We start from the raw sequence: 27938 nt of genomic DNA, 5'->3' as shown, positions 1-27938 counted from the left end.
AATAAAATGACAACAAAACCAAACAAAATGTTCGTTGGGTTTGCGGCGAAAGCAGTAAAATGACTTCGAGGTTGAGTGTTTGAAGCAAGTGTTTTGGTTGTTTAATAATTTTCGGGTGCTTTATTGCGTTATATTCCCTGTTGAATAGCTAATTACTAGTTTTGTGTGTTTATATAAGTGTGTTGTCTTATTTGTAAGTATTATAATATAGTAGTTTAGTGTAAATAGTGTAATTATGAACGGCGTTGACCCCCCCGATCCCGGGGGAGGTAATATTCTTGACCCAACTAACTCATCAATCCCAATGGACACGGAGGTAATATATCCTTCTAGAAAAAGACAAACGCCTCCAAATTCTGATGATTCCTCTTTACCACCAAAGAAAAATACAGTAGCGCAAGTAATCGGATCTGTTCAATCTGTGTATTCCCTACCAGAATATGACGGAAACAGAAAACGATATTTGGATCACGATGTTGCTCCTTTTTTGATCCACGTAAGCAAAGATTGCGAGTCTTCGGCTAGTGTTACACTACGCCCAATTAAATTTGGTCACTTTTTACATCACAATAATATCAAGGACGTTGCTAAAGACGGCGTTAAACGTATCGGCCGAAACCGAGTCTCAGTCCAATTTAAAACTGCTGTTGCCGCAAATTCTTTCCTGGATCACCCAGGTCTTGCTGCAGCTAAATATAATGCTATCATACCTTCGTATAATGTGACTCGCATGGGTATTGTAAGAGGCGTTCCCGTAGAGTGGACCTTAGAAGAATTAGTTTCTTCCATTGAAGTTCCTGATGGCTTTGGACGTGTCATCAGAGCCCGACGGCTCAATAAAAAATCAACCGAAAACAACACTCCTATTTGGACTCCAACTCCGACAGTTGTTCTTACATTTATTGGCCAAAAGCTTCCTGATAGAGTTTACTGCTTTTTCAATTCCCTCCCAGTTCAGACATATATTTTACCAACAATACAATGCAATAATTGCTGCAGGTTTGGACATGTTGCTACGCAATGCCGGTCAAATGCGCGTTGTTTTATCTGTGCGAAATCTCACTCTGGCATTGACTGTAATAGTTTATCGCCTATACCTACCTGTTTGTTTTGCTCTGGTAACCATAAAGCCATTGATACATCTTGCCCTGAATATTCTAGACAGAAATCTATCAAACTGGTGATGTCACAAGAAAATATCTCATACAATGAAGCATCAGTCAGGTTTCCACAAGTCAGAAGATCTTTTGCAGACATTTCTCGTACGCCTCCCCCCCCGTTTCCCACTCAATCTTCCCAAACCCTAACCCAATCTTCTCCCCACACCCAAGCCATATCCAATTCAGTCTCGTACCGTCGCACTTACTGTACCCAAAAATCCCCTCCAGCTCCGGCATCCAGTCCAGGTTATAATAGGCAAGCTCATCAAGCTATTGTTAGTACTCCCCCTTCTAGTCTCCCTAATGGGAGTGCCTATCCTTCAGATGATGTTTCTCCCAATGACAATCTCCTGGATCTCTTACTTTCTACAATTTTAAATATATTTTCCCGTTTTGGGGACTTTGAACTACCGAACAATGTCATATCTAAACTTACTGAGCTTAATAAAATTATTAAAAATGCCCAAATTCCTACAATGGAATTGTCACAGCATTCGTCACAAGAAGAATGATATCATCACCCTTATTAATAAACACAAACCTTCTATCTTTGCTGTCCAGGAGACATGGCTTAAGCCCGGGTCCAACTTTAGGATCCCGGGTTTCTCATGTCTCCGGGACGATAGGTTAGATGGTTATGCTGGTTCTGCTATTTTAGTATCTAGAAATGTGATATTTAAACAAATCTCCCTTCCTTCCCACAGTAATAGCATTTTTGCTGTTGCTGTTAGAGTTAATAATATTTCTTTCCTCTCCATCTACATCCCTGAACCTAACTTAGCTATTCTCTCTGAATTAAAAACTATTATTATAAGTCTTCCTCCACCTATCCTTATCCTTGGTGATTTTAATATTCACCATACATCTTGGGGCTGTTATTACTGTGATTCTATTTCTTTTCCTTTTCTTGATCTCTGTGATGAACTTGATTTGTGTTTACTGAATGACGGGTCCCCTACTCGCAGAGTTCCTCCATCTCAGAATCCAAAGACTGCTGTGGACCTTTCCTTAACTTCTCCTTCCTTGGCTTCTAGCCTCTCCTGGTCTGTCCTTTCTTCCACTCATGGTAGTGATCACTTTACTATCATTCTGTCAATTCCTGATTCCCTTCATTCTATTCCTACTGCTTCCCTTCCACCTCTCTTAAAATTTAATATTCACAGAGCTGATTGGTCTCAATTCAGATCTCATTTAGATCAAGAAATAAAGAATATTCCTTTGATTAACCCTGTCAATGTCCTTTCTTCTTACGTATGTTTCAGAAACGCTCTTCTTTCTTCTGCTGCTAATTCTATACCTCTCAAAAACACTGCTAGATGTAAAATCCCTTCTCCCCCGTGGTGGGATTCTGAGTGCACTCAAGCTTGCCAGAACAGATCAGAGGCGGAGGATGTTTATTCGGTTGCTATGAGCCCAGAAAATTTCATCTCTTACCAGAGAATTGCAGCCAAGACTGTAAGACTTTTATCAGAAAAGAAAAGATCTGGTTGGTTGCGTTTTTGCGAGGAGCTCTCTCCTATTACTCCTCCTTCTAAAGTTTGGAAGAATATGAGACGATATCGCTGCTCTGTTCCTGCTCTTGTCATCTCATCTAACGATCCTTCTGACTGGGTTGAACATTTCTCCTGTAGGTTAGCCCCTCCTTCTGTACCTTGCTTGGAAGAAACTTTTCCCTCCACTTTACCCTGTAACCCTACTGATGATTTTGAATCTCCTTTTTCTTGGGAGGAACTTTCAGCTGTCTTGGAGGGTTTAAGTGATTCATCCCCAGGAATTGATGGGATTCCATACTCATTTATTTTCAAAAGCAGTAACTCTGTAAAACAGGTATTCCTTTCCATTCTTAATAATATATTTTTATCTGGAACTCCACCTCACGAATGGAGGACTCAAATTATCATCCCTATTTTAAAACCTGGAAAGCCCAGCTCTGACCCTTCTAGCTATCGGCCAATCGCTTTGTCCTGTACAATGGCTAAGATATTGGAACATTTAATCAAGAACCGTTTGGAATGGATTGTAGAAAATAGGAACATATTAGCTAAATCTCAGTTTGGATTCCGAAAAGGTTTTAGCACTATGGATAGTTTAAGCATATTTGTAACAGACGTACGTATTTCCTTCTCTAAAAATGAGTCTTTGGTAGGTGTTTTTCTGGACGTGTCATCTGCGTATGACAATGTTCTTCTTCCAGTGCTCAGGCAGAAAATGCTCCAGCTGAGTATTCCTGTGAAGATTGTAAACATAGTTTTTAATCTCCTGTCTCCTAGATTCGTATATATTCGTGCTCCAAATTATTCTTCCTCTCCCAGACAGCTGTGGAAGGGGCTCCCCCAAGGGTCAGTCCTCAGCCCGTTACTTTACAGTATTTATACGTACGATTTAGAGCTTTCGGTTAATTCCTTTTGTCAAGTTCTACAATATGCTGATGATCTCGCACTTTACGTTTCTTCTAAGAATATTGATGAGGCCTCTTCTCGCCTAAACTCAGGCATAGGCTATCTCCAAGACTGGCTCTCAGACCACGGTCTGTCCCTATCTATTCCTAAAAGCAAAGTGGTTGTTTTCTCTCGGTCCAGATCTTGTCCCAACGTTTCAATATCTTACGATCAACAAAATTTTTCGGTTGTAGACAATGTGAAATTTCTTGGTGTTGTATTAGATTCTAGATTAACTGGTGTCCATCATATTAATCATATTGTTAAAAAATGTGAGAAAAATATTAACATTCTGCGTTCCTTGTCTGGTGTCTGGTGGGGCTGTCACCCCTATACTCAAAAACTTTTGTATAACGCCTTAGTACGTAGTCACTTAGACTATGGCACTTTCCTTCTTGACCCTTGTAACAAATCTGCTATGAGTTCCCTTGACAAACTTCAATCTAAATGTCTGAGATTAATCTGTGGAGCTATGAAATCGTCACCTATTAATGCTCTTCAGGTAGAATGCGGCGATGCTCCCTTATTCCTTAGAAGACAATACTTATCTGACCGGTTCCTTTTTAAAGTCATTCAATCTCCTTATCATCCTCTTATCTCTAAACTCCATATCCTTTCTGATTTTATCTCTTCTAATAAATATTGGTACCACAAGGATTATCCCTGCCTTTTCAATAGTTTTGTCAGCTATCTTCGCCTGCCTTGTCCTGTATCTCAGTATCAAAAATTTCCTCTTTTCGACATCTCTTTTAAGGCTCTTATCTTTCAGCCTCAAGTTCTTTTAGATCTCGGCATAGAAAAAAAATGTCATTCTGCAAATTCCCAGTTAAATAGATACATCGCCAAACATTGGTCCGATTGGCTCATCATTTACACTGATGCTTCTAAGTTGTCAGACCAGGGTTGTGTTGGCTCCGCTGTCTGGATTCCCAAATACAATGTGATTCTCAATTTTAAATGCCCCCCTCAAGCTTCAGTCTTCTCTGGTGAGTCCATAGCTATTCTGGAAGCATTATCATTCATTGAGTCCCATAATCTAAATAAATCTGTTATTCTTACAGATTCTAAGAGTTGTTTACAGGCTATCGTTGGTAACCAATTTAAATCAAAATCTAAATTTCCTTACATACTAAAAATTAAAAATTTACTTTTCAGCTGCCATTCTAAAAACATTGAAGTTGTCCTTGCTTGGTTGCCTGGCCACAGTGGCATTTTAGGTAATGAAACTGCAGATCTTTGTGCCAAAGACGCCACAACAACTGGCTGTATGGATCATTACAGAGTTTATTCTAATGATTTACTCCCAATAGCTAAACAACGATTGCTTTCTTCTTGGAATTCTTGTTGGCAAAAGACTAGTTTTTCTAAAGGTAAACACTATGCTGATATTCAAGGCTTTATTCCTCTCCGACCTTGGTTCTGCAACTTCAAAGATTTACATAAACGCGTTACAAGTACGATCTGTAGATTAAGGCTAGGCCATACGTGTACCCCCGTCCATCTGGCTAAACTTCATATCAGGGATAGTTCTATTTGCGAATGTGGTCTTGACGAAGGCTCTCCAAATCACATGTTTTTCAGTTGTCCTCGTCTATCTTCCTCCCTCTATGATCTCCTTCCTCCTGATATTCCTCGCCCCATTGATCTCAAATCTCTTCTTTCCCTTGTCAACTCCCCTTTCGTTTATATTCTTAGTTCATTCATTAACCAAAATAACATTAAACTGTAGTTTGTCTGTCTTTTATCGAACTAACCCCTGTATATATATTGTGTGCGTCTTATTTGTTTTAGGTAAATCAACAGAGATCCTGTCATCAAACATTCTTAGCTACTCACTTAATTCTTAGTGAATATCTGTGACCTTGCTCGTTCACGAAGCCCGCTATAGAAAGCAGAGTATTAAATACACTTGACATTGGCGAAATCTAAAAGGAAACGCCATAAACCTAAGAGATAGATAAGCAGTAAAATTGGTCACTGCATTGTAATATTAACTGCTGAAAGCAAAGCGTTTATGTATTAAAATGTGTTTGTTATTGCATTGAATTTATAATTCTGCAAAAGAAGCATATAGTTTAAGAGAAAATGGAGAAAATAAACTGCAGTTTGTTAGCAATATCGCTTTGTGCATTGTTGTGGGGTGTGGCCGGTCAGTACGAATGGCAAATACGCGATGCTTTTGACGAAGTCCGAGGGAAGATGGACAAGATTAATAGCGAAAATTGTTACATTAGTCATCTTGATGACTTATACCTCTCCGAAGACTCTGTTTCTCACCATCCCGACGTGAAAGAGATCAACATCAACCCGGTATTCCCAAACCGTACCGCGATGCTGCATTTGCACAATATGGCCATGAATAGAGCTTTTTTCTGGAGCTTCGTTCTCCAAACCAGGTTTATTAGACCCGCCATCAATGATACCTATGATCCTGGTATGATGTATTATTTCCTTTCGGCCGTTGCCGATGTGGCTGCCAATCCCTACATAAACGCTAGTGCAATATATTTCTCCCCAAATATGTCGTATACCTCGTCGTACAGAGGGTTCTTTAACAAGACCCTGCCGCGTTTTGCTCCCAGAGCATTCCGAGCTGATGATTTCAACGATCCTGTACACTTACAAAAAATATCTACTATGAACACGTTTATAATTGAAGATTTAGGTGCGTTCGAACCAGATAGCTTATCGAAAGACTATACGTCAGAATTCTACAGGACCAATGAGTGGTATAAGGTGTGGTTACCTGACAGAGTGGAAAGGCGTCATGATACTAAGACTACATATCAAGTGGAGATCAGATATGCTAACAATACAAACGAAACATTCACATTTCATGGTCCACCAGGGAATGATGAGGTTTGTTGTAATTTCACTGATATTCTTATTAAGTCGTCGTGGCCTAAAGGATAAGTCGTCTGGTGCGTTCGTATCGAGCGATGCACCGGTGTTCGAATCCCGCAGGCGAATACCAATTTTTCTAATGAAATATGTACTTAACAAATGTTCACGATTGACTTCCACGGTGAAGGAATAATATCGTGCAATAAAAATCAAACCCGCAAAATTATAATTTGCGTAATTACTGCTGGTAGGACCTCTTGTGAGTCCGCACAGGTAGGTACCACCGCCCCGCTTATTTCTGCCGTGAAGCAGTAATGCGTTTCGGTTTGAAGGGTGGGACAGCCGTTGTGACTATACTGAGACCTTAGAACTATATCTCAAGGTGTGTGGCGCATTTACGTTGTAGATGTCTATGGGCTCCAGTAACCACTTAACACCAGGTGGGCTGTAAGCTCGTCCACACATCTAAGCAATAAAAAATAATAATAATAATAATGCTAAAGATGGAGCGATGAGATATTGAGGTTTGCGGCGATCTGCTGGATGCAGGCAGGACTGATCTTTGTGGGGAGGCTTGGGGAGGCCTATCTCCAGCAGTGGACTGACAAAATTGAATAAAATAGAATCTTTTGTGATTGGCACTTATTAAAGTAAATGTTCCAAGTACAAACTTTCTAATTGTACCAGTTAATTAGTAATTTTTACTTTATTTTTACAATTTTTGAATCTTTAATCTCAGCTGCATATTAATATTTATGCCTACCTAAAAATATAAGTTCAGTAGATTAGAGTCAATGCTATCAAATGCTTTAAACCGTAGCAAAGGTTTTGTCAGAAACTGCCTATAACTTGTTATTTAAAACTAAGTTAATATGTCATACTATCATTACCCCCATATTTTAATTTAAGTATAGTATAACTAATTACATCATAGTCAATATGTTGAGTAGTCAAACTCCACTCCTCAAAGTATAATCCTCTTTTCACAGACTCCTGGTCCAGTGAACTGGACCCGTCCATACTTTGATTGCGGTCGGCTGAGCAAGTGGTTAGTGGGTGCGGTTTCGCCTGTTGCTGATATATACCCTCGACACACGCAATTCAGACATATTGAATACCCCACGTGAGTTTATACTACCATTTTTAAAAATAATGAATACTGCACCAAACTTGATGAGATTCATGAGATCCCAGTTTCAAGAACAAAAATTGTCATTAGTGGGTATGTTGAGTGAGTGCTGATCACAAGTATGTACAAAGTTGATACTCTATCTGGCCTAAAAATATTTTATGAATAGAATACTACCTCCAAATATTTTAATTAAAATAATGGCTATATTTAAATTTCTTGTACAGGGGAATGTGACCGGGTTTCATTATTTACATAAGATATAGATTACAACACTCAACTACAATATGAAAAGTTGAAACTGGATATTCATCATTAGGTCTTTTATGTATGCTATTCTTCTACATAATGTTTGAAGTTTCATAACATTAGTCAACGTGATACTTAGGTTATGTACATTTGATACCGATCAACTACCAATCACATGTTGTGACATGGATAGTCTAAACATTTCTTGGTGTTAATAATGATCCTACTGAAATGCTCTTTCAGTCAACAATAAAATGTTTTACAAGATTTTTCATGAGACATACTGTACATTACGTGGTAAAATGAATAAGATGATGCTCCCAGCCAGTAATTTGACATTCTTAAATAATAACTAGACTTATAGGAATATGCTTTTTGAATGGTAAAATCTAAATTTAAATTTAAAATCTAAATTGTAGTTTTCGGTTAGTAATAAAATAGATCTGTATTTTTTATTTAATCAGCTGAGCCTCGTAAAGGTACTGTGTCAATAGAAGTCCATAAAATTGTTTGAGATGATTCTGTCATTTCCTTTCTATGTTACCACCCTCAACCGCAGCAGAGTTAATCACTACTGTCTGACTGTTCTTTCCATAGTTTGCTTTCAGAGATATTTTTGCCATTACCTCTCTCTCTCCCTCATGGCTCTAGCCTCAGTATTTCCTGATTATTTTCACATGTTTTTGAAAGGAAGGGTTTGAAAATAGTACTAAGCGGTTGACAGCAGCTTAGCTTTGTTTTTTTTTTTATTGCCCTTGTAGTCAGACGTGCATACGGCCCACCTGATGGTAAGTGGTTACCGTCGCCCATAGACTTCAGCAATGCCAGGAGCAGAGCCAAGCCACTGCCTACCGAAAACCTACCTGTTTGCTCCCTGTGTAGCATATGTTCATCTGCATCAGGGGCAAATCACCATTACAAGCATGTTTTGCGTGTGCCTTCAGACGTTATACAGTCAAATAAAGCACGCACTTGTTACAAATGAAAACTGTTATGGCCACCTGAGTCAACAAACTCAATGGATTACGATCCGAATCTTTATAAACAAATAAACAAACGATATTTTCTATAAAAAACTCCTTGGAAGATGCTAATAATTCTACTCTTAAACAGTTACACGGCTGCCGTGGTGATGGAAATGGATTATGAGAGGATCGACATAAACCAGTGTCCTCCGAGTCCGGGCAACGACCGACCGAACAAGTTCGCATCGACGGCTCGATGCAAAGAAACAACAGAGGTGAGACGGCGATCATGACTCCGACCGGTCATCGTTCTAGTCGAACCCGTCGCTTGCGACGAAGGGCTCGGCGAGTAAATTAACCCACAGACACAGCCCAGTGAATTTCTCGCCCAATCTTCTCAGTCGGTCGCGTTTCCGATCCGGTGGTAGATTCTGCAAAGCATGGCTCTTGCTAGGGCCAGTGTTAGCAACAACATCAGGTTTGAGCCCCGTGAGCTCACCTACTCGCCTGGTTACGCTGAACTGGTTTCTCATGACAATCAGCTTAGGTAAAAAAAAAAGATGTGTGGTGTCGTGGGACACCGGATAGGAACGAAGTTCCTTATTATAAAAATATTAATTTAAAGTTCTATTCGAGGTATAAAGAAAATAAAACTGCAGGTTTCGCAACAACCCACGGTCATTCGGTAACGTGCGAACTTATTGTGGTACACTTCATTCACGGTTGTTTGCATAAGAGTTAGTGTATTGGGCAAACGAATGATTGCTCTGAGATCGAGGTCAATGAATGATAAAAAAATATGTTATTTTTTGTACGTTATTACAAAGTTAAGTCGTACACTGTGTGCATTACTAATAAAAATCTTACGTTACGGACGTTTTTTCCCGGTTTTCCCTCGGCATCGTCCCATAAGGAACTTCGTTCCAAAAACAAAAAAAACATACCACGACCATTTTGTTTCCGTTAGAAATAAAACAGGTATGTAATAATTTCAATAATTAATTTTAAATCCTAAAAATGACATCAATCATTGTCATATTTAGTTTTAAAAAATTAATACATTAAATATGCTAGTTTTAAGTTGAATGATGAAAATAGCGTTAAAGTATGTAAGAAACAATGAAAAAACTAAACTAAATGAATCTTCTCCGTATCTACCAGATGATATAACCTTAGAAACCCCTGCACATCCTAGAATGAGATTACACCCTGTTAACCGAAAGCCTGTTAAACACTACATAGCTAATGACCAAAACGAACTTGAAGAAGTATTCTTACGACATACAGAAATTATATACTACCTGTATACAGATGGCAGCAAGTCTGATGATAATGTCGGTGCTGCTGTTGTGATACAGGATTCGGAAAATATAATTCATAAAAAAATAATTAAACTGCACAGCTCATGCTCAATCTACTAAGCTGAGCAATTGGCAATAGCTACAGCTTGCAAGTGGGTAAGAGATCAACGAGTAAGTGCATTCGTTGTCACTGACTCACTTTCCACATTACAAGGCTTATGCAATAGCAACACATTTAATCCACATGCAGTCATGACTCTAAAATGCATCCAAGAAATAGAAAGGAATGGACAACAAATTAAATTCGTATGGGTTAAAGCTCACAATGACATACCCGGTAATGAGCTTGCGGATATAACAGCAAAAGAGGCTGCTGGATCACCAACAAATACTAATTATTCCAAATTCCCAATAAGCTTTGTAAAAGAAATAAATCAAAAGTCACTTACTAATGAAATTACTAATCTGTATAATGAAGTAGATAATTGTAAATACACCAAGCAGATATTTCCAGATTATACATCCTTAAAGAAATTTATAGATAAAGTTCCACCAAATTTCGCTGTAACGCAATTTCTCTCAGGACATGGTTACCATAAAGTTCACAGATTTCGTATAACACAAGACCCTTTTTGTCCCTGCAATTCAAATACCATACAAACGATGGAACATTTATTATATCATTGTCCAAAATATTTTAATACAAGGTATGAATTTAAGACTATATGTCGAATAAATAACATAGACTTTAAAGATTGCAATGAAATTACAAAAAAAGAGGAAACATTGAATAAATTTATGATACATTTAAATGAAATTATTTATAGCCTCAAAAATTTTAATAACACTTAAATATAATTTAATGCACTGTGTTTTACATTTCTATTTACACTTTTACAAAACATTATATTAACCACTTACAAATTTACATGACATCTTAGTTTCTTTCATTTACATATTATAGAGTTATATAACTAGTCAGGTCATAAGTATTGTCACACAGTAAAAATTGTTCTTTTAGAATGCTGGCCACAAAAAAGTTTATTGAATTCGAATTTCGAATTGTTCATGAAAATAAAAATGTATACTTTTAGAATTTTACTCATTTTTAAATATGGCCACTCCACGCTTAAAGAAGACCGTGTTGCAGCTATTGCGTTGCATCGTTGCGGTTACGCGCCAATTCAAATTTTTAACATACTGAAAAATTGGAATATAACCAAAAGATTCGTTTATCGTACCATCAAACGATACAATGAAGACTCAAGTGTAGATGACAGGTCAAGAAGGGGTCGCCCTCGGTCCGTTAGGACTCCAGCAGTGATAAAAGCTGTGAAGGCGCGAATTCAAAGAAATCCCAAACGTAAGCAGAAACTGTTGGCCCTTCAGATGGGGTTAAGTAGAACCACGGTGAAAAGGGTGTTAAATGAAGACTTAGGGCTTCGGGCATATCGAAGAAAAACAGGACATCGTTTGAATGCTCGTCTAATGGACCTGAGACTGAAGAGTTGCCGCGCTTTGTTGAAGCGGTACGCGGGAAAAAAATATCGGGAAATTCTTTTTTCGGATGAAAAATTGAGGAAATCGCCGGACTTCCGCCCTCCACTGGGGACGGCGGGCGCAGCATGTCGGAGTCGAACCGACTAAAACCTCCTGTCGCTCAACAACCAACGTCCAAACCTCACATGAGACAGAACTCATGAAAAGGCAAAGGGGGGAAAGTGAAGTGTTTAGTGCGGAGCACATCTCTCCCATCACCCTCCCCCTCGGGACGCCGGACTGGCGGTCGTCGGCGCCACGACCACCAGCCCTCTCGGTCGGCAGGCTATCCGGAGCCCGCCTAGATGGCGCCGGTTAGAGTGAGCTATCCTACGGAATACCCCGCTGGGTCAGAACCAGCGTGGGTCGAGGATAGCCGGCCTTCCATCACCCGGATGCTCTTGCGTAAAACGCGTGCAGAGCAGCTTGCACGACGTCTTCTTAGGTCCCCCTCGCCGGTCCCCAGACCGACATATGAGGGGGACCCGAAACACTTAGAGGGCCAGGGCTTGGGCGAAATCCGCCTCCCTGGCCCCCGCTCGACGGCGGCGGGCTTGCGCGTCTCTAACGCGCCCCGCCGCCTCCTTCTGCGAGATGGTGCACTCGCAGAAGTCGAGCATCGCCTTCCACGACTCGTCGTCGCCGAGCATCGATGCCACAACACTCGGCAACGACAAGTCGTTTCCTATTTTTGCGACGAGGACACGGCGCCACCCCTCCCATGCGGAGCAGGCGACGAGCGTATGCTCTGCCGTGTCCAAGTCGCAATCACAATGGTGGCACTCTGCCGTCGGCTCGGCTCTGATCCGGTGCAGGAACTCACCGAAGCAACCATGCCCAGTGAGAACCTGCGTGAGCCGGAAAGTGAGGCGTCCTCTGTCACGATTCACCCAATCCACAAGGACTGGGCGAATCGCCTCGACGGTCCTACGTCATGGTATGGTTGGGAGTTTCTTATTGGGGCTTAACAGAGGTACATTTTTGTGAGAAAGGTGTAAAAACGAATGCAGTTGTGTATCAAAATACAGTCCTGACGAACCTTGTGGAACCTGTTTCTCATACCATGTTTAATAACAGGCACTGGGTATTCCAACAAGATTCGGCGCCAGCTCATAGAGCGAAGAGCACACAAGACTGGCTGGCGGCGCGTGAAATCGACTTCATCCGGCACGAAGACTGGCCCTCCTCCAGTCCAGATTTGAATCCGTTAGATTACAAGATATGGCAACACTTGGAGGAAAAGGCGTGCTCAAAGCCTCATCCCAATTTGGAGTCACTCAAGACATCCTTGATTAAGGCAGCCGCCGATATTGACATGGACCTCGTTCGTGCTGCGATAGACGACTGGCCGCGCAGATTGAAGGCTTGTATTCAAAATTACGGAGGTCATTTTGAATAAACTTAGTGTCATAAGAATCTATGTTTTGTTAAGTTCATTTTGGTATATGAATGGTTACATAATGAATAAACTTGTTTCAATTATTTTAAATTAAACATGTGACAGAATTTATGACCTGACTATTAGGAGTGGGTGATATAAATCGTATATAGATTCAATATCTATATATCGCAGCAATATCGTTGAATCCGATATCGCCTCGCACGAAATCTATATATCGATATCAGCCGATACACGATATTGCTCGATGTGATGCGCATCGGCATATCGTACCGATTCGTGAATCGAAATCTATATATCGATATCAGCCGATACACGATATTGCTCGATGTGATGCGCATCGGCGTATCGTACCGATTCGTGAATATCAGAAATATTCGTTTGGTTCGTATCGAATCGGCCAGAGTGAGTGAGCGGACGATATCCCTATCGTGCGCTCACTCACACATATGATGAATGAAACAGAAACAGGCATTATCCATACAATTATAAACCTTATATTTAAGTCCATACGTCTGTAGATTATTCTTAGTGTATCAGCAGGATACAATTTAGGAAAAAAGTTTCAACTTTCGACCCTAATTAGAATGCAGTATAGCCTATTTGCACCGTTGAATTTAATTTCACGCGCTTTGACCTTGAACTAAAATTTTTGGTAAGTGTTTATAAATACTTAAAAGTTTTTTGTATTTGATTTTTAAAGTACACATTTTTCTATTTTTAGTTAAATCCAAATAATTGAGTTTATTTGTTGTGTTTGTATTAAACTTTTGAAAGTTTAGAAACTTTTATTTTAACATAAACTTAGTAAATAATAAAATTTCTGAATTAATTTTGTAGTGTATGATGTATAAATATTATCAAATGAATTTCTAAATACGTCTCCGATATTTTCTCGAGACTTCGTCTAGGCAATACTCACGTTAGGTACCTAGGCGCGAACGAAATCGCGAATGTTACCTAAAATATATGTATTTAGTATTATGAAATATTCTACCTAATCTACACTCTTTTGGTATATTTTGTAATTTTAAATTAAGACACAAAATACTAAAAACTAAAAATAATGTAGCCGGTCCTAAGCCTGGTAAAAGCATGAAGGAAAGTTTTTTTGATATTTTTATTTTCATGTTCTTTTTATTACTTTAAAATCATATTATTATTATAAATTGATATCAGAAAACCAACCGTATAACGTTGACTTGAATCTATATCTACTACAATACTATATCATCGTATCGTTTCAAATCTCAAATATCATGAATCGAGAAAATCTACTAGCATCCATCAATATATAGATTCAGAAAATATATAGATTCAATATCCGATATCGATACTCGATATATAGATACGATTCGATACGCGGCAAAACCGATATTACCCACTCCTACTGACTATGTATTATATTTATATACTGTCTACTCAAAACCCCCCTTATCATATATTATTTTACCTCTAATAATAATTATATTCCAATATTTAAATACCTATGCATCTTGTAAAATTTTGAAGTAGTCAATAGCGTCGAAATTTAATAAAAATGTAAGATGTTATGTACCGGCGATTTTGTAAAGCAACTCAAAAGGTATCACACTGTTACAATTTAAAACGGTATTTAACTTAGAACACTCAAAGAAGTAAATTACGAAGTGAATTACACTTCTTAATTTACTTCTTCCACTTCGCTTCAAGTGATCCGTTCGCTGTTTCGCTTCGAGTAGATCCGATTACTAACTGCCTTCGTGTCATCCCTGCAACTTTTATAGTCGATACGACATCCCTAGAACTCAACGGCGGATCCAGGGGGGGGGTCATGGGGGTCATGACCCCCCCCTGAGCTAGTTCCAGGACTTGAACTTACTTGGACTAACTGAAGAACATCATGATCTATTGTTATCAAAATTAAATTATAAGTTCTTAACTTGCCCACGACTATGTGACCCCCTCCTGGCGCCAAAGCTGGATCCGCCCTTGCTAGAACTACTGAGAACATTCCTAACAAGTCGAGTAGTTTCGATATGCGTTTCCGCTATTTGACAATAGAGGGGGTTGTACTTCTTGAGCGTTCTCGGCTCTTTTAATATTCGTTTCTGCTATTCGACGATAGATGGCGTTGCTCTTACCGGCGTAACAATATTATGAGTATACTAGCTGTACCCGTCCGCTACGCTGGGCATTTAAAACTAACATTATTATTTCTCACCCCTACAAAGATTCTCATCATTAACGCAAGTTTCAAGTCAATCGGATGCACGGTTCAGTAGTTATAACGGAAGATCCGTGAAAACCACTGTAGATTTATATATTAGTATAGATTGAATATATTGAATTGTTGTTCGCGTAGTGCGAGCCGTTGGACGGGTGGGGCTTCCGTCGCGGCGGCTACCAGTGTCGCTGCCGGCCCGGGTACCGGCTGCCCAGCATCGTGCGCCGCCCCTACCTGGGGGAGATCATCGAGCGGGCCACCTCCGACCAGTACTACAACAACTTCGACTGCTCCAAGATTGGATGTGAGTTTTAACTATTATGAGATATTAGCTTTCACTCGCTGCTTAACTCTGATTGATGTACATAATAACTTATATCCCTTTAGAGTAAATTTTACTGGATAAAAAGTGTTTAACTCCTTTTCTGTATCGATGGTGAGGTGTGTGCAAATGTTCATGAAGAGCGGTTGAATTGCTAGACATAAAAAAGTTATTAAATAAAATTTCTTTCGTGTATGTATGTAAAATGTATAATAATAGTACGGGAAATAATATTTTTATTCAGTTTTAACCGGATCACTCTTGAAGCTGATACAGAAATAACTTATTAGTTAGACCTAAACTGAAAACAGTGAATATTTATTTTATAGATTTTACAAACCATTACTGATTTGAAGTGATTACCGCAGTCCATAGACATCAAAACCTAAGCATTGCCTGAGGACTGCCCGTGTAGTACATTCACAATCTAGATCAGCAAGGCCTATTTTTTTTAAGGGATTTTATGACCTGGTAATTAAAACTTTTAAGTCATGTTTTATTTTATTTTTGTGTTCATATTTTTATGAAAAATGATAATATGGAGTGAAATGAAATGAAGATGATGAATTTGAGACAATTAATCAACTGAGATGAAATTAAATGAAATGACATCTGATGATATGGGATGAAATATAATCTCAGTAAAATGGTGGTCATTTACTGAGATTTTTTCGGTGGACTTTTTGGAGGATCCCGAAAAATTACGTCTAGCGGCTTTGTTTTATTTCCCCACACATGTGCACTTTCACAGATACTAAACAGTTAATAAACCACCGTTATTACACATTTAAACCTGAAGAAACACTAATTAGACAAAATAAAATAAATCACACAACTTCACTTCTCGCGTTCCCGCCAAAAAGTCAAGCAAGGCCTAGGTGTTCGCGCCATAAACCTTAGACCTCAATAAATAATTTTATATTTTCTTTGTATGACTAATATCATTGTCACTTGTCTGTCATTGTTTTTAATTATTCCAATTATTACACTCTTTATGGAAAACGCAAGCGTATTTCAATTTACTGTGGTAATTGTGTATTCTTCTATATATATATATATAATATATATATATATATATATTAATATATATTAATATATATTAATATAACTATTCGGCAATAACTATTCTTCTTAATAAACTTATGATGGTTACATACAGAAAAAACAAATTTTTTTGTTGCCCTTGTAGGTAGACGAGCATACGGCCCACCTGATGGTGAGTGGTTAGCGTCGCCCATGGACTTCAGCAATGTCAAGGGCAATGCCAAGCCGCTGCCTACCAAGAAGGCCAGTTCTAACATTTACTCGATCTATTAAAGAAAATTGATAAGGAAATGAAACCCATTTGCCGAAACACTAGGTGAGCGCTAATGTGGCGTCGTGCGTCCCCAGGGATCCAAGGTCTGCCGTCGGAGCTGGAGAAGGCGCCGGCGTTCCTGCGCGCGGTGTACCGGGACCGCTACCACGAGTACGTGCAGGCGGCCACCGGGCCCGCCGCGCTGCACGCGCCGCGACCCAACGTCTACGAGATGCTCAACTTCATCCGCGGCGTGCGCCCGGACAACTGCTCCCGGTCAGTCCACACTGCTCCCGCGAAGGGGATCGATACGAGGGCGATACTGATAGTTTTTAGAACTGGCCACTTTTAAAGAATATAACAAAAAAATAAGTTAAAATTTTCAAAATGGAACTCTTTGCTAATATGATTGAGTACGGTACTAATTTCATTCATTTGTCATTAGTTTTACGATTTGGCGGGAAATTGAAATTTATCTGTGTCACGCCAGTATGAATGTAACGCGAGAAAATTTTCGTACTATGATTTTTTATGACTTTCGGTGTCATTTAAGTCAACAAGAATGTTATGACAGACTTCAATTGGCCTTTCACGATGAAGCCCCTTCTCGGGCTACTGTTTATAACTGATTTAATGAGCTTAAACGTGGTCGCACCAATCTCCACGATGCTCTCCGTGAAGGACGACCTTCTACGGCGAAGACTGAAGATAACATCAGTGTTGTGCGGTGTATGATAGAGACTGATCGAAGAGTAACCTATCAGCAGATTCGGACAAGCTTACAACACAAAAAATACAAATTCGCATCTTTTGATTTGTGACTAACCTTATTATTTATTAATTACGATCAATTACTTGTTTATTCCGAAACTATTTATTTGGCAGCTTTTGTCATATCAATTAATCTATTAATCGAATAGAACACTATTTACAAGTTTGATATACTTTTTGTGAAGCACCCTGTATATAAGAATTTTCTTCACCATTGTATTCCATTACATAACGTAAAATGAAAGCTTCAGAAATATGCTATCTCATTCTATCACAGCCTAGCTTAGCCTACACTGAAGTCGTCGTGGCCTAAAGGATAAAGACGTCCGGTGCATTCGTATGTAGCGATGTACCGGTGTTCGAATCCCGCAGGCGGGTACCAATTTTTCTAATGAAATACGTACTCAACAAATGTTGACGATTGACTTCCACGGTGAAGGAATAACATCGTGTAATAAAAATGAAACCTGCAAAATTACAATTGGCGTAAAAAAAATAGACGTTTAGGTATCTCCTGACATCATTTTTTCGTTTAGTCAAATTTAAAATTGAATATGCAATTTCGAAAAGGGCACATGTCGCATATTTTGTCAAATACGTTTTTTCATATACATGTAGTTTTGAGGCTTACCTACACCCATTTTATAATAATTCCAGTAATTTTCAATTGCTAACTAACACTAAAATATATATCAAAAGTTAATATTTTAAATTTTACACTGCTTTAGAAAATAATCAGTTTTTTTTTCATTTCCTGAACATTTTACATTTTTAGAGATGTGACCTTTTTGAAATTGCATATTCATTTACAATCGTGTCTTTAACCTTATAGCTCTTGTCAGCAAGCCTTCGTCTAATTAAATGAATAATTCAGGTACAACCCCAGCGACCTGGTCCTGAACGGTGACTTGGCGTTCGGAGTCGAGAAGCAGCTGGAGAACCAAGCCAAGATGGCCCTGAGGCTGGCCAACTTCATCAGCGCGTTCTTGCAGGTAGCCGCCGGCCACTAGATGTCGCCTCTCTCTCTTTTTTTTTATTGTTTAGATGGGTGGACGAGCTCACAGCTCATCTGGTGTTAAGTGGTTACTGGAGCCTATATACATCTACGACGTAAATGCGCCACCCACTTTGAGATATAAGTTCTAAGGTCTCAAGTATAATTACAACAGCTGCCCCAACCTTCAAACCGAAACCGAACCGAAGTTTGTATGACTGTTTTTTTGAATTTTGAAACAAATAATAATTGTGGCAAAACATTCATTGTAAGTCAATCAAAAATTCAGGTCGTACGTGCACGTGTTGTAACTACATTAAAATAAAATAAAAATGACCTTCTCTTTGAATATATCTAACTAGCGGCTCGCTCCGGGTCCGTTCGGGTCTTTAACAAAAACTTCAACGAAATTTGACGTTGTTTTATTTTTTTAAATAAAAGAACACTCATTGCGGCATAACTATAATAGTTAGACATATGCTATCGTGATACTTTTTGTAAATAATAATGTGTTCTACAAAGTCGTAGTACATTATTTTATTCATCATCAATAGTTTTCGCAGGGCACGCGATGTAAAGAATATTTTAGGTATTTTTTTTACACCTTGGGTTACATTATTGGAGTTTTAGTAAAGATTCCTAATTTTTTCAAAAAAGATTATAGCCTGTGTCACTCGGGAATAGTGTAGCTTCCAAACAGTGAAAGAATTTTTTAAATCGGTTCAGTAGTTTCGAAGCCTATTCAAAACAAACAAACAAATCTTTCTTCTTTATAATATTAGTATAGATTATTGAAGTGACCAGTACAGTCCACGCTCTACACAATGATCCGTTTTCGTGTTACGAATTCTATAGATTTTCGTGCTTGACATACTGTTCTCGTTGCTTGCAGGTGTCGGATCCACAAGAAGTGTTCAGCGGGAACCGAGTCGCCGACAAACCCCTGACCGAAGACCAGATGATAGGCGAGACCCTGGCCATCGTGCTCGGAGACTCCAAGATCTGGTCCGCCGGTGAGCTCTTTGTTGAGTTTTAGTGGCGCGAGCACGCGGTGGTAGGTGGAGTCCATGGACCGCATAGCGTAAATGTTGTAGACGTGCATGGCGGCTCTCCGGGACGTGCATGCTATTACGGAACTCATGAAGTCTCAATGAAACTAATATAAATTTTCCTAGTTATGGTTCATGTTTTATTTATTGCTTAGATGGGTGGACGAGCTCACAGCCCACCTGATGTTAAGTGGTTACTGGAGCCCATAGACATCTACAACGTAAATGCGCCACCCACCTCGAGATATAAGTTTTATGGTCTCAAGTATAATTACAGCGGCTGCCCAACCCTTCAAACCGAAAAGCATTACTGCTTCACGGCAGAAACAGGCAGGTACCTATCCGTGCGGAGTCCCAAGAGGTCCTACCACTAGTAATTAGGCAAATTATAATTTCGTAGGTTTTGATTTTTATTACACGATGCTATTCCTTCACCGTGGAAGTCAATCGTGAATATTGGCCAAGTACGTATTTCATTAGAAAAATTGGTACCCGCCTGCGGGATTCGAACACCGGTGCATCGCTCAACACGGATGCACCGGACGTCTTATCCTTTCGGCCACGACGACTTCATAATGTAAATTTTTTTAATGATTGTTAATCTGAGCCGGTGGTGGTTGCAGGCACGTACTGGGACCGAGAGAAGTTCCCGAACCGCACGTACTTCGCGCCCTTCGCCTACAAGACCGAGCTCAACGTGAGGAAGTTCCGTCTCGAGGACCTGGCGCGACTCAACTCCACAGGTCTCTCATTTGTGTCCCATCCCTACGACTACGCTACCAACTGTAAATAAACCTACATATAGATGAAGGCTTTTTAGCGGGAACGCGAGGAGTGAAGTGGTGTGATTTGTTTTATTTTGTCTATTTAGTATTTCTTCAGGTTTGAATGTGTAATAACGATGGCTTATTAACTGTTCAATATCTGTGAAAGTGCACAAATGTGGGAAAATGAAACAAAGCCGCTGGACGTAACTTCTCGGGATCCTCCAAAAAGTCACTGAAAAAATCTCAGTAAATGACCACCATTTTACTGAGATTATACCATACCTTAACATGTCATCTAATTTAATTTCATGCCAATTGCTTAAGTTTCCTTCGTTCTTTATTATTCATTTTGGGAAGGTTAATTGACGCAGGGAAGATCTTCCACCGAGCGGGTGATATTGCTCGGTAGACCGACGGTCCGAATGTTGTTCGGAACTTGTATATACGCAAGCTTATTTTGAAAATGTCGTAAGCGAGATTCAGGCATCTGTCAAATATCTTGTGTTCTTTGATGGCTACCGCCACATTCATAAACTGTAAATAATTAAAACAGCGAATTATAAAAATGGGATTATAAATTCTTGACGCTGGCGTATGCACAAACCATGCCGGAGCCAAAAAAAAAGAAGTAGACGTACGATTATGTTAAAGAAACGTGTAGACGATAAAATATATATTTTCAAACTAAATCTAACTCAAGTATGTCATTTCATTCGGTTTCGAATAGCAACGTTTTAAGTTGTAATTTAAAAAAAAATGTATTAACTTTCCCTTGTGTTCGCGTACACAGAGGAAGTGTACACGAACAAGCCCTGGTTCCAGTTCCTGAAGCAGCGCTGGTCGAGCAACTTCGACAGCCTCGAGCAATACTTCCTCAAGATGAACATCCGCGACTCGGAGGCCGGCAAGTACCTCAAGCACTACGAGCGCTTCCCGCACTGGTACCGGGCGGCGGCGCTGCGCCACGGGCACTGGACGCAGCCCTACTACGACTGCGGGGGCCGCGTGCCGCAGTGGGCCGTCACCTACGCCGCGCCCTTCTTCGGCTGGGACAGCGTCAAAGTCAAACTCGAGTTCAAGTTAGTACGCGCTCTGCTACTCTCCCGACAAACGCGCGCACTTAAACAATGACGTCATTGTTCAATTGTCGCCCTCTGTCTAGAGAGAAGTCGAAAAAGTACAGTCCATAAATCTTAATATAAGCAAATCACTATATTAAATATTATAGGTAAATCGTGTATATACATGTTGCAGTAAATATATAATATTTCTTAAACCGGCAATGGATAGTAAAGACATTGACCCCTGATCTTTAATTGAGTTATATTGCGTATGTGCAGTGTACAGAGCATTATTAATGTGTTTTCGATCGATATTTCGTCTTTTCGCATTAAAAGTGTACAATTTCTAAAAATATTCGAAATTGAGTTAATATGCGGAATCATTTGGTATCACCAATATTTTTCTCATAAATACTGTCAAAAGAGCGTCGTTTAGTTTTTTTTTTTTAGTTTACCTGTTTTGAGTTTAAGTAACAAAATTAATACATAATTTTATCTTACTTTATAAGACAGATAATGTAACTGGTCATAAATAAAAAATTAATGTTGCAAAGATGATTAATATAAAAAATATCACATGTTAAGCCTTTAAAACACTCTTAAACCTGTAAAATTAAGTTTTGAGATTATACAGTTTTAATGCGAGAAGACGATTTGATACTGCTTTCACGTCGGGAGTGACGAGCCTGCCACTTCCTTCATTCACAAAACAATGTCTTCTTACCGTTAAATATGGTATCTATTGCTTATAGAGGTGCGGTTGCGGTGACGATGTCATTGCTGTCTCTAGACATCAACCAGTGCCCGGACAAGTACTACGTGTCCAACGCATTCAAGGGAACGGATAAATGCGACAGGAGCTCGTCTTATGTGAGTAGATGTGAGAGGGCCGCGCGTGAGGGGTCGCCCCCGCCCCGTGAGAGGGTCGCGCTAGGGCAGCGGTCGGGGATTTTTTTAATTATGACCCCAAAATATTTTTGTGTATGTTGATATTATCCCATGGCGAAGAACAAAAAAAAACGAAATTGCTTTGTTTTTAGCATCTTTCATACTATAGCCCCCATCATCATCATCATCATCATCATCAGCTCTTATCTGCCCACTGCTGGACGTAGGCCTTCCCCAATGCCTTCCACATAATGCGGTCCTTCGCCTTCCACATCCAACGACTTCCCGCCTGGTTGGAGGACGCCCCACGCTCCTGGTACCCATTCGTGGCCTCCATTCGAGGACTTTCCTCCCCCACCTAGCCCCCATGATAATTTTGAGAAAAATAAATATTTTTCGTTTCGTTTCATTTCGTTTCATCGAGTTTGAAATCACAACGATTCTAAAGAAGTTTCATTTCAATATATACTTTTTACTCACAAAAAGCGCTAGGGGGTCGCCCCCGCCCCGTGCGTGTCCCGAACTGACGTGTTGCTGTTTGCAGTGCGTCCCGATCCTGGGCCGCGGCTACGAGGCGGGCGGGTACAAATGCGAGTGCCTGCAGGGCTTCGAGTACCCGTTCGAGGACCCCACCACGTACTACGACGGGCAGATCGTGGAGGCAGAGTTCCAGAACATCATACTCGACAAGGAGACGCGCATCGACATGTTCAAGTGCCGCCTGGCCGGCGCCGCAGCCCTGGGGCTCAGCCCCGCCCTGCTGCTCGCGCTGGTGGCCACGCTGGTCGGCCTGCGGTAGTGCCCACGCTCACCTTCAACTGAAGCGGCTGTACCCTTTAGAACGGTACTAACTTGATATTAAAAATTAATTCTAAAAGCAATCACTACAACAGTAGTATGCTTAGTGCGAGTTTTTTAACATTCTTGATAGCGTAAAAGTTAGCTTATATTTGTATGGAATGGGATCGTTTGCCTACGTTTGCTGCTAGGGATGCTGTTCCAACTGCATACAAATTTGGTTTAACTTTTACGCTATCGAAAACGTTAAGAAACTCGCACTAAGCACACAGAACAAGAGCGACTGTCACACGTGCAGTGTCCAGCAGCTCGCGGCGCCTCCCCGCGGACACGGGCTCCGGATTGAGATTTCAGTTATAGTCTGTCCCTACCTCCTAAGGTAGGGACAAAAACTCGAATTCTGTTAGAAGGCGAATCGAATTCTGAGAAGATGAAGAAGAAAATCTTTATTCGCCAGAAATATAGTTTACATGATATTATGGATATAGGACATGCGCCGATGTTTCAATGAGCCGCTCTCACCTTGGTTAGCAACCCAGAGTCGCGCACCAAAAGTACAGTGCTACATTCTCTGTTATTCATTATTTAGACTGATTTTGTACATCAAATTGATACATACTTTTTATGTGTGTTAACTTAGATTGTACCACAAGCGTGTCTACGTTATACGCTTAGAAAATATTATGTACTAACCATAACTTTCCGATAACTTTTCGGCGTCGCGACGTCATGCTGTAACGTAACGTCGTAACGTCGCTCTGCAACGTCAAGCTGCAACGTCATGCTGCAAGTCGCTCTGCAACGTCAAGCTGCAACGTCATGCTGCAAGTCGCTCTGCAACGTCAAGCTGCAACTTCATGCTGCAACGTCGCTCTGCAACGTCAAGCTGCAACGTCATGTTGCAACGTCGCTCTGCAACGTCATGCTGCAACGTCGCTCTGCAACGTCAAGCTGCAACGTCATGTTGCAACGTCGCTCTGCAACGTCATGCTGCAACTTCATGCTGCAACGTCGCTCTGCAACGTCAAGCTGCAACGTCATGCTGCAAGTCGCTCTGCAACGTCAAGCTGCAACTTCATGCTGCAACGTCGCTCTGCAACGTCAAGCTGCAACGTCATGCTGCAAGTCGCTCTGCAACGTCAAGCTGCAACGTCATGTTGCAACGTCGCTCTGCAACGTCATGTTGCAACGTCGCTCTGCAACGTCATGCTGCAACGTCATGCTGCAAGTCGCTCTGCAACGTCATGTTGCAACGTCGCTCTGCAACGTCATGCTGCAACTTCATGCTGCAACGTCATGCTGCAAGTCGCTCTGCAACGTCATGCTGCAACGTCGCTCTGCAACGTCATGCTGCAAGTCGCTCTGCAACGTCAAGCTGCAACGTCGCTCTGCAACGTCATGCTGCAACGTCGCTCTGCAACGTCATGTTGCAACGTCGCTCTGCAACGTCATGCTGCAACGTCATGTTGCAACGTCGCTCTGCAACGTCATGCTGCAAGTCGCTCTGCAACGTCATGTTGCAACGTCGCTCTGCAACGTCATGCTGCAACGTCATGCTGCAAGTCGCTCTGCAACGTCATGCTGCAAGTCGCTCTGCAACGTCATGCTGCAAGTCGCTCTGCAACGTCATGCTGCAACGTCGCTCTGCAACGTCATGTTGCAACGTCGCTCTGCAACGTCAAGCTGCAACGTCGCTCTGCAACGTCAAGCTGCAACGTCATGTTGCAACGTCGCTCTGCAACGTCATGTTGCAACGTCGCTCTGCAACGTCATGTTGCAACGTCGCTCTGCAACGTCATGCTGCAACGTCATGTTGCAACGTCGCTCTGCAACGTCATGCTGCAACTTCATGCTGCAACGTCATGCTGCAAGTCGCTCTGCAACGTCAAGCTGCAACGTCGCTCTGCAACGTCATGCTGCAACGTCGCTCTGCAACGTCATGTTGCAACGTCGCTCTGCAACGTCAAGCTGCAACGTCGCTCTGCAACGTCATGCTGCAACGTCGCTCTGCAACGTCAGACAGCCAGACACACCTCGATTTGACCGAATACCATCGTATTCGGTTAAATCTTTTAGCACCACTTGCAATCTTGTCATTTTCTGATAAAAAAAAAATATGTTTTTAAGTAATGTACATTAAGATTTCCGTCCATTTTTTTGTTACATTGCATTTTTTATTTGTATGATATTTTAGTATTGTTGTATAAGTACTTTTAGATTTTACGTAACAATAATTTTATAATAATTTGCACGATAGTAGTGTGAATACTGGTTTTATTTGTGATGTAGAGACATGTTACGTACGCTACGTAACTCTGATTTACGGAATAAAAATTTCAACAAATATATAGATGACTCTGAAACATATATCAGAGTGTTGATAGTACGCGGCGCTCCCACCTGCGTGTCAGCAAACGAGCTGGGCTGTCATAGACAATAGCACAGACTGACAATGTCACTTGTCAGAGTACGGGAAGCGTCAAAACAGTACTCGTGCTTCACACATACTTTTTAAAAAAGGGATTTTATGACCTGGTAACTAAGACCTTTAGGTCAAGTCTAACACGTTGAACGCCATATGAAAAAAAGCGTATTAAAATTTAGTATTTTCATTCAGGCCGCGGTGCTCACCGGTGAGCCTTATCTTACTGAACCATTCGGGCCGCGAGGGTCACCCGTGAGCCTTTTAAAATATCTAAGCGAAACGATCAAAGTCGCTAATTTTTGTCTTCAGTGCAAATTAGAGCATTTTATAAATATTATGATGGAAATCTCAAATTGATAAAAATTAGGTACTGATTCTATGATTTTGGCTTGGCCCGAACGGTATGGTATGCTAGGCCCACCGGTGGGTCGCAAAGTGTACAACGTGTTGAGTACTTGAGGAAGTCACATTAATCATTCACGAAGTAGTAGCTAGGGTTGGCCACAGTGGAGGCGCCTCCCAATTATTTTCTATTTACACGCACGAATCTTATGTTTCTTAAAAATATTAAATTTGAAAATAACCAGATTTAATGTATTTATTTCGACATAACAAATATTTCATTTATTTGTATAATTATATCGAGAGGTGAGAGGCTGTTTGGTTTAAGCGACATTTTGCAAATCTACAGGAGAGCCTTAAATGGCTTAAAATTTGGAAAAAAAATATCATAACAAAAAAACTTCTTCAGCTATGAGGATGAAGTAAACTTAGTTAAAGTTCAATTAAAAACACCGAATTGTCGATACTAATCTATCTATCTATATATATAAAAATGAATTTCTGTTCGGTAGTCTCGCTAAAAACTCGAGAACGGCTGGACCAATTTGGCTAATTTTGGTCTTGAATTATTTGTGGAAGTCCAGAGAAGGTTTAAAAGGTACATAACTAAGACAAAGCTCGGAATTAAATAAAAATAACAATTTTGTTTTTCTTTTGACGTGTCCCCCGTCGTCGGACGGATTCCTTTTGTTCGTTTTAAGTTTATTTTATACAAAAGTTTAGGTCTTTTATTTAGGCACTATGAAGTCTGACGGGTCAGCTAGTAGTAATAAAACGCAAATTTAATTACAAAAATACATGTCGCGTGTTAAGTGAGATGTCGTTTAAAACAAATAGCCTTTCACTCCTCGATATAAAAGTTGCGACTGTTTGGACAATGACAGTAGCGTTCAGCTGGGGATACTCGCTCTGTTGAGTCCGCACTCGTCCCTAACTGAACGCTTAGTAACATATGGTAGATTTTAAGTTGACTTTATTAACTGAAGACACGAGTGGATGAAGGGGATAAGTACCGTTTTTAAGATTTTTGAGTTTTGACATTGAATGAAGATGTCATGTGCTTATAAACCATATTAGATGTTAAACGCTGGGCTTAAAGGCTATTTTTAGAAATTGCATGTGATGAAGTATTTATGTACGAAGAAAAAATATTATCAAATGAAAGTGACATAGGCACTTAACGTATTCTTTAATTTTAAACGATTCTAAACAACAATATCCTACATATTGGTAAAGATATGGAAGTACTATAATTTCACGCTTAAAATAATAAAAATAACAGCTACAAACACCATAATATCTCAAAAATAAGTAACAAAAGTTTGTTACCCGTTTTTCAAAATTAACAAATTGCATCATAATATCTCCTTCATCCACTCATGTCTTCAACTATTTGATTCTGTATATAAATCGTTGAGAATATTTACAACAAGAAGAGAAAAGAAAAAGAAACACGATGTATATAAATCTTTGTGTTTGACAATTATGTAATTCGTGTTTAAGAATGTCAAAGATATACCTCTGAATGAACCGTCCATTTTACATTTTATTAATTACGTGCCTTTTTTACATTTTATTAAAATAAAGTGGTATTTTAAGAAGCGTTGTTTTACTCATGTATATGTTTCGTCTTGGAAGACTTGGAAGCTGAAAAGAAAGATGAAATTAAATTTCTGTTAATGAAGTCTACGAAGGCAGTTTTTTTTTCCTATCTAATCTCTTGGGGCTCTAACCTGAGGACGATGCTAACACTGGCCCTAGCAAGAGCAGTGCTTCGCAGAATCTACCACCGGATCGGAAACGCGACCCACTGAGAAGATCCGGCGAGAAACATGGCGGGCTGTTCCTATGGATTAATTTATTCGTCGAGCCCTTCGTCGCAAGCGACGGGTTCGACGAGAACGATGAGCGGTACTTGAAGTACCTACAAGCACTGTTTGTTAGTGGACCGGGAGGGTCCGAAATGACGGGTTTAGGGCGACGTCGACTGTTTA

General features: G+C 40.2%; 2 protein-coding genes across 4 annotated transcripts in view; both read left to right on the top strand.

Annotated features, from left to right (window-relative positions):
• The window catches only part of LOC101736572 (mitochondrial pyruvate carrier 1), a 497008-nt gene that overhangs the window by 442783 nt on the left and 26287 nt on the right, over positions 1-27938 (top strand). The window lies entirely within an intron of this gene.
• On the top strand, positions 28-27545 carry LOC101737909 (uncharacterized). Of its 3 annotated transcripts, XM_062669188.1 has the most exons (13): positions 28-193; positions 4754-4968; positions 5390-6457; positions 7432-7565; positions 8934-9060; positions 15369-15534; positions 16945-17125; positions 18495-18612; positions 19507-19627; positions 20287-20406; positions 21221-21509; positions 22244-22361; positions 22924-27545. In XM_062669188.1, exons 3-13 carry the CDS (start codon positions 5684-5686, stop codon positions 23176-23178), a joined length of 2403 nt encoding a protein of 800 aa, XP_062525172.1. In that variant the 5' UTR covers positions 28-193; positions 4754-4968; positions 5390-5683; the 3' UTR covers positions 23179-27545. The 3 variants fall into 3 exon arrangements, with proteins under 3 accessions (XP_062525172.1, XP_037877204.1, XP_062525173.1); XM_038021276.2 differs by lacking the exon at positions 4754-4968; XM_062669189.1 differs by lacking the exons at positions 28-193; positions 4754-4968 and adding an exon at positions 207-316.

Source organism: Bombyx mori, chromosome 6 (genome assembly GCF_030269925.1).
Source record: "Bombyx mori chromosome 6, ASM3026992v2".
NCBI classification, from domain to species: Eukaryota; Metazoa; Arthropoda; class Insecta; order Lepidoptera; family Bombycidae; genus Bombyx; species Bombyx mori.
The sequence above is the reverse complement of the archived record's forward strand: the minus strand, read 5'-3'. Positions and strand labels throughout refer to the sequence as shown.